This window comes from Taudactylus pleione, unplaced genomic scaffold, assembly GCF_031769625.1.
Source record: "Taudactylus pleione unplaced genomic scaffold, aTauple2 ptg000644l, whole genome shotgun sequence".
Taxonomy (NCBI): domain Eukaryota; kingdom Metazoa; phylum Chordata; class Amphibia; order Anura; family Myobatrachidae; genus Taudactylus; species Taudactylus pleione.
This window is the reverse complement of record NW_028285046.1, coordinates 899,743-913,813: the sequence shown is the minus strand read 5'-3', so window position 1 is coordinate 913,813 and position 14,071 is coordinate 899,743. Positions and strand designations below refer to the sequence as shown.

At 43.6% G+C, this 14,071-nt stretch overlaps 1 protein-coding gene across 2 annotated transcripts in view; it reads right to left on the bottom strand.

The window, feature by feature from the left end:
• Positions 1 to 14,071, bottom strand: part of LPAR2 (lysophosphatidic acid receptor 2) — a 76,439-nt gene that overhangs the window by 42,950 nt on the left and 19,418 nt on the right. The window contains exons 1-2 of one of the 2 annotated variants that reach the window (XM_088455119.1): positions 9,671 to 9,781; positions 4,115 to 4,867 (exon numbers count right to left, since the gene is read on the bottom strand). In XM_088455119.1, coding sequence (XP_088311245.1) covers positions 4,115 to 4,867; positions 9,671 to 9,695 — 778 coding nt within the window. In that variant the 5' untranslated portion in view covers positions 9,696 to 9,781. Of the gene's footprint in view, positions 1 to 4,114; positions 4,868 to 9,670; positions 9,782 to 14,071 lie in introns of those variants that run through there. The other variant, XM_088455120.1, reaches the window with a different exon arrangement.

Genomic DNA, 14,071 nt, shown 5'->3' with positions numbered 1-14,071 from the left:
CTTCTCCATGAAAAGCCAATTTAACAAGGATCTGAAAGGTATTCTTCTCAGGATGGCAATAGCAATGGGGAATACAGAAAAACATCATTAGATTAAGTATTTGTTTTCCATTTAACATCTCATTCTTTTTTTTACCATCTTGTTTTCTTATTATTTTTGAATGTTTTAAGAATATGCAGTGACACTCGGCTTTCAGTGCAGTGTGCCCGTGTGACCTGGCAATGCCGGGCCATGCATGCGCAAAATTGATTCCGACTGGCCTGCAAAGAAGTAAGCCTGAGCTTACCAGTACCCGGCCAGTATTGCAAGGTAGCTGGGCATCCTCTTCCTCCCACTCACTATAATCTAAACCAGGGGTGGAGATCATCCTGCCTGCGGGCCGTATAATGCCCACAAAATCATTTGGTCTGGCCTAGACAACCGCAGCTGGGACTCGAAATTCAATAAATCTAGCAGCTTTTTCCTGCTAGCCTCATATAGCTAGTAGGGTGTCTAGAATGGCACCTTGCAGCCAGAATCTATGCAGCAGTGTAGCCTGGGGCGTCCTTAGGATGCTTCAGACGGACACACCGCTGCCCTTACAGCTCCCTGGAGCATCCTGTAATCACCGGTGATTGTAGACCCACCCCCTCCATGTGACATCACGTGGAGGGGCGTGGCCTGCACCGAGCCCGCAAATGATGTTAGAAATATACAAATGGCCCTCGGCAGAAAAAAGGTTCCCACCCCTGATCTAAACTAATGTTTGATAATAAAACACATTTTCTTATAACTGCAACATGTAATGGTAATGGGCAAATGGAAATGGGAGGTATGAATATTTAGCATGTACATAGAAGGGAAGGTTTTATCTGGAAAGACCACAAAAGAAAAAATGCTGCATGGTATAGGCCAGCCCTGGCCTGGCCAAGCTGTGCGTCTCCAGCTGTTGTGAAACTACAGCTGGAGAGCCACAGCTGGTAAAGCATGCTGGGACTTGGAGTGTCACAACAGCTGGAGAACCACAGGCTGCCCAGGCCTGGAATAGGCTGTTTTGCATATCACCCAACATTTGGATGTCTTTAGCGAGGCAATGAGCCTGGCTTTTTTTTTTCTTTTCTTTTTTTAACCAGAAAACAACTTTATATGTGCTGGATACTTCCAAACCCTTGCAAATCAGGACAAAACTCTGAATTGCAGTATGGCACAACAGTCCTCCAAAATTAGGACTGTCCTGATGCAAGCAAGAAGGTTGGCAGGTATGATATAGCTGCAACATACCAGTGGTGCATACACTTTGTTCCGATTCCCCAACTTAACAAGTTACAAGATATGGGTAATAGGGTAGTGTTCTACTAACAAGTAACAACAGAGCATGCTGTTAGTATTTGGTTTTGATTACTTGAATAATTAAGTGTATGTTACTGATAGAATCAATCAACATTTACATTATGTCACCTGCTGCAATAAAATAACAACCTCTACTGAAGTCAGCAGTATATCCACATGGTTGTTCAGAGTAAATATCTAAAGATTACAAGATCGCCTCCTTTGTCATATACTGTATAAATAAATACTTTATTATACAAATATATACACAAATATATACACAGCTGTTTACCAGCTTACCAGCGTGTCATATCAGACTGCACCTCACTAGTAACCATCCGATGACTTTAAGGCCACAGATTACTCAGCTACCACTCCTAACGTGACCTAAATTCCTCAGTTTTAAAGATTACAGCTCTAACAAAGCTGGGTACACACGTAAAGATTTTCTGTCCAACCATCCAACTAGTTAATTGGTTGGAATGAAAATCTGGTAACGTATGGGAGTAACTGATGATCAGCAATTTGCTCCTAAATGCCAGAAAACAGATGAAAACGGTCGTCAGACAAGTTTGTTAAATGTTTGATCTAAACAATTTGTTCAAACAACAGTTTTTGACCATTTTCCGGCGTTTGGGAGCAAATTGCTGATTGTCATTTGCTTTCATTCCTTACTAGATTTTCATTCCAACCAATCAACTAGTTGGATGGTTGGACAGAAAATCTTTAAGTGTGTACCCAGAGTTACACATATGACAAGGTCCATGTGAGCTGTTGCTCTATAGTACTTTATACCTATCACCGATTCACCCCTGAAACAGTAGCCTACATTTTCTCTTTTAGGCCTATCTATCAAATGGAAAAAAGTCCTTTTCCAAGAGATCCCAGCCGGCAATGTGACAGGTCTTTGCTCCCACGTGTACCGCAGTCCTTCTTCTGCAGGTCAACAGAACTTTTTCACAGGGAAATGATGCTAAAATATTTTTGTTTTTCAATAACTGGAACTAAAAGTCAAAGGGCTCTATTCATGAAGAAGTGAAAACAAAGCCCGGTTTCACTGATATTAGAGCTTTTCACTTCTTTGACCTATTTAGGGAAGGGGTTTACGTAGAGAAATGTAAGATTAGTGGTTCCCCTGATTAGTGTTAGAATTGCTTCCCTATGCAATAGTATGGAGAGAGCTATTCAGATCTGAAACATCACGTTTTCATTTTGACTCTCCATTTAATTTTGGTTGGAGGTGGTGAAATTAACTGGAGCGTAGGTCCTGCTCCTTCTCTGTCGCTCTGCCCCTTGTGTCCAGCGCCCACCCTCATGTGAGTAGACGCTGGATCATACTGCACTGCCGGGCATGCACATTGTGAAGAAGTGTTGCCGGGATCGAGGAGGGGCTGCTTATCAGAGGATGTCGCTGATAAGGTAAGTCTTCCTAAATGGCTACAAAAGTTACTATATGTCACCATCGTTGTGATGCAATATTTTGTGATATCTTTCCGGCAGCCATTTCATTTTGTACATGAATGAACAGAGCCCAAAAACTCTGAGTTTTAGGTATTACTACTTATGCGTGAACCGGATAAAAAAAAAAAACAATTTCAATTTAAAAAGGTCAAAAATGGACACCTGTCAGCTCTTCAAAATGGAGCAGCCCATTTGTGAGTTAAAACAATATTTCATTTTATTTTAATTTCACGGAAAATATTTAATCGTTTGAATTCCATCCTTATCGAGCTTACAGTTTAATTTCTTAACTACATAAAAATGGATGAAACTGGTGCACCCAGATTTAATTTGTGCAAACATGGGAAAACATACAAACACCACACATATGAGGCCCTGGCTTACCCCATGATTCATTGAATCAGTTCACTAGGAACTCTGCTAGCATCATCTCTGAGACATAAAGCATTGCGTAAGGCAAATCTCTCCCCTCCCCAAGAAACAACTCACCCCTTATGCTGCTGTTAATAGCCGTGCTATTTTGAATGTTGGGTTGCTTGTTCAAAAGGTCTGTTTCCACTTTTACTAAGCAGTCATACTTCCATGCCTGTCAGCTGTCCTGATTTCCACTGGACAGTCCAGATTTTGAGCAATCATAATTGGTGTGAATGTAGGCCCCCTTACATCAGCAATTGATTGCAGCAATTGTGCAATTTGCAATCGATTGCGTATAAAAATCTTTCCTTTTTCAATCGATTGTGGCAATTCTGCAATGGATTGAAAAAGGGAAAGATTTTTATACACAATCGATTGCACAATTGCTGATGTATGGGGGCCTTGTGATATTGCCCAAGATGAGTGTGCTTTGAGAAGACTGTGAATGCTTTGGACTTCTCAGGAGCGTATGATAATCCTACCCAATTTTCCCCTCAGGAATAGAGGAAGGGTATGTATATACTCCTTCACAATAAGAGAATTGAAAATCCTGAAAGGAAAACAACAAACCTAAAACCTTAATTCCACTCACATTTTCCAAAAGTCTGGCTAGCTTTGGTTACCATCTTTGGGTTCTGAGTACACAAGTGTGTACCCGCCATTAGAGATGATTTCAATGGTTGGCAATAAGAGAGTCACTGTAATTGTAACTGTAAATAGGTAAACTAAGCAAGCAAAAAAGTATCCCAGGGAAGGGATGCCACTAAGGGATTAGAGATGGAGAACTGAGGCGTGAGGAGTATAAATAATATCAAGCTGAAACCCTTTTATATGACATAAATGTGGAACTAACCTGTAACAGAAAACAATTTGTGCACCATATTGAGATCACATTGCTGTACTACATGATAAACTATCACAGAGTACTTACTCAAGATGATGAACACGGTCTTCATCAAATTTATCATGGTCTCCCGGTACTTGGGATGGAAAGACGTGTGCTTGGACATCCTAACCATCCTTCTCTTGACATACACAAAGATATGCATGTAAACTATCATCATAATCAAAAAGGCTACCAAGTTGGATACCGCCCAGAAGATAAGATAACTCCGGCTGTACAGTGGGGCCATTCGGGAGCAAGACTCAATGTTGCAAATGCAGTGCCAGCCGAAAGATGGTATGAGACCCAGTAACAGAGCTGTAAGCCAAATACAGGCGATGAGAATGCAGACACGTTGGTTGGTCATCTTGCTGTGGAGTTGCATAGTAAAGATAGTCTGATGCCGCTCTACCGCTATTGCCAGTAGATTGGCCACAGAAGCTGTGAGACTGGTGTCTAGTAAACTTTGTCGCAGGAGCCATGTTTTCACAGTCAGGCTAGCAGTCCGTGGCCCAGTATGGAACATGAGATAAGTGTACGCTACACCGGCAAATAGGTCTGCCGCTGCCAGATTCCCCAGGAGATAGTAAATAGGATAGTGGAACTTTTTGTTTATAATTATGGCTGTGATGACCAATATATTGGTCAAAAGCACAAAGACACACACGGTAAGTCCCAGGCCGACTACTAGTCTGTCTTTTGGTCTCCATTCAGTCGTTAAATCTTTCTCACTCTTGTTGTAGAAGAATCCAATGCTTTCATTATAAAAACACTGCTTCATTTTGATGGATTCCATTAATCCTGAAGAGAAGCACAAAACAAAGAAATTAAAAATACTGTTTCAATCTAAGCAAATGGACTAACATTTTTCTCCATAATTTGACCACAGAGGGTGCTATGATTTGCTCTGAGGTCATCGATAATATATTATTGATAAGAAAACTTAAGCTATCATTTTATCAAACACCCATAAATCTGGCATTGTCACATGATTTAGGGAATCTCCCTATTTATCAATCCCACAGCCTGCCATGGCCATTACCAGGCATCCCTAGTGGTGGCCCTCACAGGGGCTACTTTCTGATATAAAGCAGTACTGTTGGCTGCCCTCCTATGCTACCACCATATCAGGATGGCATTAGCAGCAACTGTACCAAGAAAAATGCTTTATTATTCCAATGAAGCATATTTTATTTGTTTTACTATATTAAATAATATTTTTTTTAATTATATAGTGTTTTAATTTTTAGAAATCTGTACTTGTAAGCTTGAGATTAATGTGCTTATGTATGACCTGACAATTCCTGGTCATGCAAGGATAGAAATAGCCCTGACTGGCTGGCCATCGCAGAATATCTGTCTTTTGGTGGCTATTTCATAAGTAGGCCCAAAAGTCTCAAATGGTATACTGACATAATGTTGCATTCTCCATGGTCTGGTCTCTGCTAGTAATAGGACGACACGCAGGCTGTAGAGATGCAAATTTAACCACAGGAAATTCCCCCTCCACATTGCCTGACTATACAAAGCAGCCGACAAACAAAGCTAGAAATAGTAATCATAATTTAACTACTGCTGAGACAGCACATTCAGCTAATAGAGGTGTATAGGAGAGTAGCCTGACAAAGTGTACAAAGGATTATAGTGTGGACTAAGATATACAGCAGGAAATGACATTAATATTATTATATTATTCCTCCTAAATAATGTTTTTACTCAACACATTAAAAGTTTACATAGTACATGCAAGTACAAAAGTGAGACACAGCTGTTTAATCTATAATTATCCTGTATAAATGGCATTATGGGTATTCTGAGTCAAAAATGCCAAATATGTTAAAGGGCTGAATATATACTGTATTATAAATATATGTTAACAGGTTGGGCTCCTTTACAAGACAGTAAAGTGTATCCATCACCTGCACACAGCAGATGCAGCCATTTTGTGTCTCAAGTCTCAATGCTGTCAATAGGCTGCTTTTCTTAAATACTTGTTCGCTCCCAAAATGGATGCTTCCATTGGGGCTGATTCACAGTTTCGCGCAACTCAGCCACCGCACTGCGTGCACGGAAATGTATTTGAATATTCACCCGTAAGGAGAGATGCACACATCTATTTGGCTGCACTGCCCGTATCCATCTGTTTGTTGACGTACCCATCACCACTATCAGTGAGCATTTGCACCAGCCCTATAAGAGCAGGAAACAGGCACACTTTAAGTTGGATACACATTAGACAATATTTTGCCCAATGTGACGCATCGGGCCGACATATCGTCAAAATCGTCTAGTGTGTACCCACTATGTCGGCCATTGCGAGCTCCTGTGGGGTCGTTAGTTGCATCGTCAGGTTGTCCCTACAAGCAGCTCAGTCTGACAATGCGACTGACGACCCCATGCAGCTGGATGCAAGGGCTGACCTATTGGGCGGTCGGGCATCGGTTCTTCTAATGTGTACCAGCCACCTGATATGTCGGCCCGTCGACAGGGGGGGTCATCAGTCGCATCGCTGGGTGCACACATCATTTATTGTGTACCCAGCTTTAGTGTTACTGACGCTGAAACCATTGTGTGTATTGTACAAAATTATTTGGTGAAGAAGATCCTTCAAGAGTATGTAATTCATTATTCAGTTATTATTTATAGCTTTGTGAAGTGATGTTGATGATTAGAGATGATCGAATCTACAGCGTAAAATTTCTTTAACCGTTTCACTCAATGGGTAGAAAAATTCTACATTTCACTGGAATATCTGCACTTTTTGAATGTATTTTTTTTAAGTTTTAGAAAGAAGAACAGCTTCTACCATGTCCATGCAGAGCAAATGACCTACCCTGAATGCAAATGTCAATTCTCAAAGGTGATAAGTGTGAACTGTGATACATCTGTCAATTAGGGCACTGCTCCAGTACAGTCATAGGAAAATACAGTATATGACTTACCTCACAATCAACCTGCTTGGAAGTTCAAACATTTATAAATAAGATGTCATCACTACTGGAATAAAAAGGCTTTTTTAAAACAAAGCTTTGATCAAATGTATCTAATCTCAATAAGGGCCACAGCCTTGGATTGCCAGTCAGGGCTAACTCCCTCATTGCTCTATATTTTAAATACTTTTTAATTAGCTTGATGCTTACTTTAAACAGTCAACAACAACAAAAGATTAATCCTGAGTGGTAACAATGAGTGTACCCTTAATGAGATGACACAGAGCAAGGTGACATCATGGAGACGGTCAGTCAATAAAATAACAGTAGCTCACACATTAGAGACACATTGTATGTGATTATCTGTCCAGTACAGGCATTTATCATTGTAAATGCAGAATCTCATTCATTTCAAACAATAGCTCAAGGTCTTTGAATGAGCCGGTTTTGTGAAATGCAGAATTGTATTTTAGGGAGATGTATCAAGCCTTCTAAAGTGGAAAAGTGGACAAGTAGAGAAGTTACCCATAGCAACCAGTTACTAGCTAGCATTTATGAAGTACATTATATAAAATGATGAGTACAAGCATGTTGGTTGCTACTTCTACTACTCTTTAGAATACTTGATCCATCTCCCCTACAGTTTATTAAAAAAAATGTCTCACATAGAAGTTAGACCAGCAGCTATTTCATTAATGGTGGGTGCACACTATACAGATATATCTGCAGATGATGGTCGTTCATACACACTGACCGGCCATCATCTGTGTCTGGCCGCGAGTTCCGGGGGGCGGGGCGGGGGCGTATCCCATCCTCAGTGGCGTAACTATAAATTTTGCTCTCCCATGCCAAAAAAGTTTCAGACGCCCCCCTCCTGCCCAACTCCCCCCCCGCCCAAAGATCAAACACACCCAAAGACGACGTTTAAGGTGTGTGGTTACATGATACAGCAACGTGCCTTACACATTATGACACACTAAGTAATGCCACTTACAACATAGTGTGCCACACCGGAATGCCCCTTACAACACATGCCACACAGCAATGCCCCTTACACATGCCACCCTGTAATAGTGCCCCTCATGCAATGCACCCTGTAGTAGTGCCCATTATGCAGGGCCCCCTGTAATTGTGCCCATATGCAGTGCCCCTTGTAGTTGTGCCCCTTCTAGTAGTGCCCCCTGTAGTTGTGCCCATTTTAGTAGTGCGCCTTGTAGTTGTGCCCAGTAGTTGCCCCCTGTAGTGAGCCCCCTGTAGTTGCCCCTTGTAGTGAGCCCCCTGTTGTTGCCCCCAGTGGTGAGCCCCTGTAGTTGCAACCAGTAGTGTGCCCCCTGTAGTTGCCCCCAGTAGTTGCAACCAGTAGTGAGCCCCCTGTAGTTGCTCTCCACCCCCCCCCCCCCGCGCACACAAACACATAAAAAAACAAAACAAAAAAAACCACTTACCTTTTATACCCGCTCCAGTGCGGCTGCCGCCCATACCCCGGCGTCCGTTCCTCGGCACTATGGGAGTGATGTCATGATGTCACTCCCATAGTGCTCTGCGGGACCCGGAAGACGGAGCTCACTCTTGAGCTTCGTCCCCGGCGTTCGCTCCTCGGCACTATGGGAGTGACGTCATGACGTCACTCCCATAGTGCCCTGTGGGACCCGGAAGTCGGAGGGAGCTCCGTCCTCCAGCTGCCGCCGGGGGTTTCAATAGGAGCCGGGCGCCCGCTGGTAACACACTCAGCGGGCGCCCGGCAGATGGAGGGAGTCACGGGAGTTCCTCCACTAGTGGCGTATCTACTGCCCCCGTCGCCCCCAAGCTATCCAGTGCCTCCAAGCCACCGCGGGGGCTGCGGGGGCAGTAGTTACGCCACTGCCCGTCCTCCTCCCCGCGGCTGCCGCTGTGTCTGTACTGGCGGTCTGCATACATACAGTATCTGTCCATTGGCTGTACAGCACAGCCAATGCGATATGTCTGTGAACGAAGATGTTCACAGACATACCACGGGTACACACTGGCCGAAGGGCAGCAGATATATTGGCCGATCAGTCGATTGGCCAATATATCTGTCAGTGTGTACACAGCTCAACACATTACAGGAATCATTTTCATAGCTCGAATTTTGTGAGAAATTGCACCACATCATAATAAACAGATGCTAGTCTTCGACAAATAGATAGATAGATAGATAGATAGATAGATAGATAGATAGATAGATAGATAGATAGATAGATAGATAGATAGATAGATAATGGTGCAGTAACTGTATACACTCTACACTGGTGAGAATGAAAAAGTGTGCTTATCTGCTCAAGACATATATATATATCTATCACACAACCTCTCTTATTACAAACTATGAATGTCACCAATGTATCCTCTCTCTCATCTCCGTGGTCATTCTGCAGTTTGCACAGAGACCTGACCTGTGTACCGGTGATGATTCTTGGACCCCTCTGTCACCCAGCACCTATACAGTATATTATAGTTTCCAGTCCTCACTGATCTCTACTATATCAGACTCTCAGTTCCTCCTTCCCCCGTCTTCTCTGTCCCTGTCTGGTATCGCTCTCCCTCCCATACCTCTCCTATTTCATGTCCTCTGTAACTTCTCTCTCTCTTCTTTGTCCCCTGTGTACAAACCATAAGTCCAGTTCATCAAAGCAAACTTTATATTCATCCTTACCAGTGCCCACTGCGGGAGAGGTCATCCCGTAGACGCCCTTTGTCCCCTCTGTTCTTCCATAAGGGCACAGCGCACACCTTCTCCTCCCTCGACACCGACCCACTCTGCATATACAAGCCACTGCCTGCCTGTGCAGCACTACCTCCTTCCAAATACCAGCTACCAGCAAGGTGTGACAGGAGGCAGGACCTCACCTTTTCAGGCTCTGATCAGATTACAGTTAACTCACTCCTGCCAGGAGACAGCGGCAAAGCAGCCCCATAAATGTAGCATTGTGTGTGTACTGTGTCACATTAATTATAATGTTACTGATTTATAAATATGACTCATCATGTACTCAGACTCCTCCTGTGACTCCTTGTAAAGCTAAGGGACATATTTATTTAGTGTTAAAAAAGAATTTCTCAAAAGAAGTGAAGACATCTTTTTTTATCCAGAAACAATGCTTCTTCCTATTTATTATTATTGCTGGTGGCAGCCATCACTGGGGCTCTTTGTAGAAGCTCCACAGAACTCTCCTATATCTCCTATTACTCCATATAACCTTTCCCTATTGGGCCTATTCATCCGTGGCGAGTTAGAATGTTAATTATCGGGGACCGAATGGACCCAGATAGTTAACATCATGATTAGATCCCTATATCTCCTCCTATTACTCCTAATACCCTGTCCCTATATCTCCTCCTATTACACCATATGACCTCTCCCTATATCTCCTCCTATTACTCCATATAACATCTCCCTATATCTCCTCCTATTACTCCATATAACCTCTCCCTATATTTATCCTCCTATTACTCCATATATCCTCTCCCTATATCTCCTCCTCTTACTCCATATACCTTCTCCCTATATCTCCTATTACTCCATATACCCTCTCCCTATATCTCCTCCTATTACTCCATATAACCTCTCCCTATATCTCCTCCTATGACTCCATATACCCTCTCCCTATATCTCCTATTACTCCATATACCCTCTCCCTATATCTCCTCCTATTACTCCATATAACCTCTCCCTGTATCTCCTCCTATTACACCATATGACCTCTCCCTATATCTCCTCCTATTACTCTATATAACATCTCCCTATATCTCCTCCTATTACTCCATATAACCTCTCCCTATATTTGTCCTCCTATTACTCCATATATCCTCTCCCTATATCTCCTCCTATTACTCCATATATCCTCTCCCTATATCTCCTCCTATTACTCCATATAACCTCTCCATATAACTCCTCCTATTACTCCATATACCTTCTCCCTATATCTCTTCCTATTACTCCATATAACTTCTCCCTATATCTCCTCCTATTACTCCATATAACCTCTCCCTATATCTCCTCCTATTACTCCATATAACCTCTCCCTATATCTTCTCCTATTACTCCATATAACCTCTCCCTATATCTCCTCCTATTACTCCATATAACCTCTCCCTATATCTTCTCGTATTACTTCATATAACCTTTAGAAATCCATGAGGTCATCTGCACGTGACCTGCCAGTTCAACCATGCACAGTGGAAATTAAAGACCAGACTTGGCTTCCAGTTCCACTTTGATGGGAAAAAAAACAGTTTATCTATTAAACAAATATTATAATGATCCAATTAGAAGTCAAAAATGAACCTTTTTTTTCATCTATTACCTCATTTGGGATAGGTACGGGATGCCGACAGTCAGAATCCTGATGCCGCCATCCCGACAGGGTTAGAATACCTATACTTGTCGGTCAGTATTCTAACCCTCCCTAGTGTCTAAACCTAACTTTCTCCCTTAGTGCCTAACCATAACCCTCCCCCTAGTGCCTAACTCTAACCCTAACACTAACCCTCCCCCTACTGCCTAACTCTAACCCTAACACTAACCCTCCCCCTACTGCCTAACTCTAACCCTAACACCAACCCTCCCCCTACTGCCTAACCCTAACACTAACCCTCCCCCTACTGCCTAACTCTAACCCTAACACTAACCCTCCCCCTACTGCCTAACTCTAACCCTAACACCAACCCTCCCCCTACTGCCTAACTCTAACCCTAACACTAACCCTCCCCCTACTGCCTAACTCTAACCCTAACACTAACCCTCCCCCTACTGCCTAACTCTAACACTAACCCTCCCCCTACTGCCTAACTCTAACCCTAACACTAACCCTCCCCCTACTGCTTAACTCTAACCCTAACACTAACCCTCCCCCTACTGCCTAACTCTAACCCTAACACTAACCCTCCCCCTACTGCCTAACTCTAACCCTAACACTAACCCTCCCCCTACTGCCTAACCCTAACACCAACCCTCCCCCTACTGCCTAACTCTAACCCTAACCCCCCCTAGTGCCTAACTCTAACCCTAACACTCTCCCTACTGCCTAACTCTAACCCTAACACTAAGGTGTATATGAAATATGAATTAATTTAATTTGAGTACACAAACTTTGCTTGAGCCATAAAATAATTGAAAATATTGTATAAAATGAGCTGCAGGCTGTGTGTATAAGGTGTATTTAACACATAAATGCATCCTGTGTGTATATTTGGGTCCTATTCCCAAGACATCTCATTATGATATGCAAATATTCCAAAATACTGAATATTCCATTATCCAAAATACCCCTGGTCCCAAGCATTTTGGATATGGGAGACTCAACCTGTATTCCCATCTTGAAATGGTGTTTCAATAGTGTTTTGAGTATACTGGCAGTACTTGTACCACTGTGATCATTAAATTTGCATGGGAAAGATTTCACCAGAGAAACCCAACAAATCTTTCCTCTGGAGGAGTCTCACCTCTTTGATAGATAGGGGGAACCCCTGTCTCAAGTAATGTGATGGCTTCTGTGCTCATGCGCAAAAGCATTCAGAGCTTCGGCGCAAGCGTAACTTAGCTGAGCTGCAGACACCACTTCTGGGTGTCAGCAGCTGAAAAAAAGAGTCAGCCATCGGATGGGTATTGGAAAGCAGCATCCGATGGCTGACAACCATTGAAACCTCATAATTCATTGGAAAAAGTACTTCCATCGGCAGGGCCATTAAGAGCCAGCCCAGGTGAAGACGGCGTGGTCTAATTGCGGGAGGTGTGGTCACGCCCCCTTAGAAAAAAAGACCGAGTTTCAGCGCCGTGAAGTGGGGCGCTGTGAGCCCCTCAGCCCAGCGCATATCCATATCACATATCAGGCTGATCGCACCCCCCCACAGGCAGAGGAGACTGTTGCTGTTCTGCAGCAGCATGCGAGCAAGCAGTCTCCCTTTGCTTAATTTATTATTCAATACTTTTGATGTTATTATATATTGCATGTGATCTTGATATAGGAATATTTTGGTGCATTTGTGCCACCTTGCAAATTAAGACATGTTGTCTTCTTGACCATAAATAAAATTTATTACAATAAGATTGGAGTGTGTATCTCTTTGGTCCAGGCTAGGCGATTGGCGCTATCATATTTGTATCTATATTCCTTTTGCAGCCCAGCACACAGCAGGGTAGGGGGTTTGGCGTCAGACTCCGGCCCCCCGGTTCCCTCCAGCAAGCCCAGGTAATTAGTACCTGCTGCCCCCCCCTCGACGGTTGCCAACCTGCTTCTGATGTCCATCCCTACAATGTACCGATTTTTCAGCATAGTGCAGCAGAGACTGGGGCTATGATGAAGTGATTCTCTGCAACTGTATTACCAAGTCCAGGAGAGTTCCTTCGATAAATTGTGAGCCTTTCAAAAATATTCCAGGAGAATAGGCAAGTATCAGGGGCATATCTACCCACTGGCCAGGATGGCACTCGCCAGGGGCAGCGGCCAAAGGGGGGCGCCGCCCGGTGGTGTCACCTGCAGCTACGGGGTAGATACGCCCCTGTAGCCGCCTGCATGCACCGGCCGGTGAGAAGGTTCGTCTGGGGCACTGAGGGTGCTAGGCCAGGCCCACGATGCTGCGGCTGTCTCCAAGGGGGACAGAGCGGAGACGGAGTTGTTCTCTAGTGTGGGAGCCTGGGTGGGTATGCTGCAGGAGCCGGAGATCGGATGCCCAGGGAGGGAGTTTTGGGAGGAGGGCAGCAGCATGACTCTGACAGAGTGCCAGCGGCTGGAGTTCCACCATTGCGTGGCCTCGTCCTCTGTGGAGGAGCTGAGCAGTGAGCACAGAGCAGATGATTAATAAAGTTTTTTTTACACAAGGCGCGCGTGACGTTATGAACGTAGAACTCACTTCCCCTCAGACATCGAGGGCTGACACCAAGAGCCTATTGTAGGTGACACAGACAAAATGTGCCACGTTTCTGATGCTTTTCTTTCCGGCGATACTCACCCCTGCCCAGCACCTTTTTGTTTATTCCATATCATTTTTAATTTATGTAACTCTTCCTAGAAACAAGTTGAAATCAACTGTAAATCTTGTATCAACTTGTAACTTT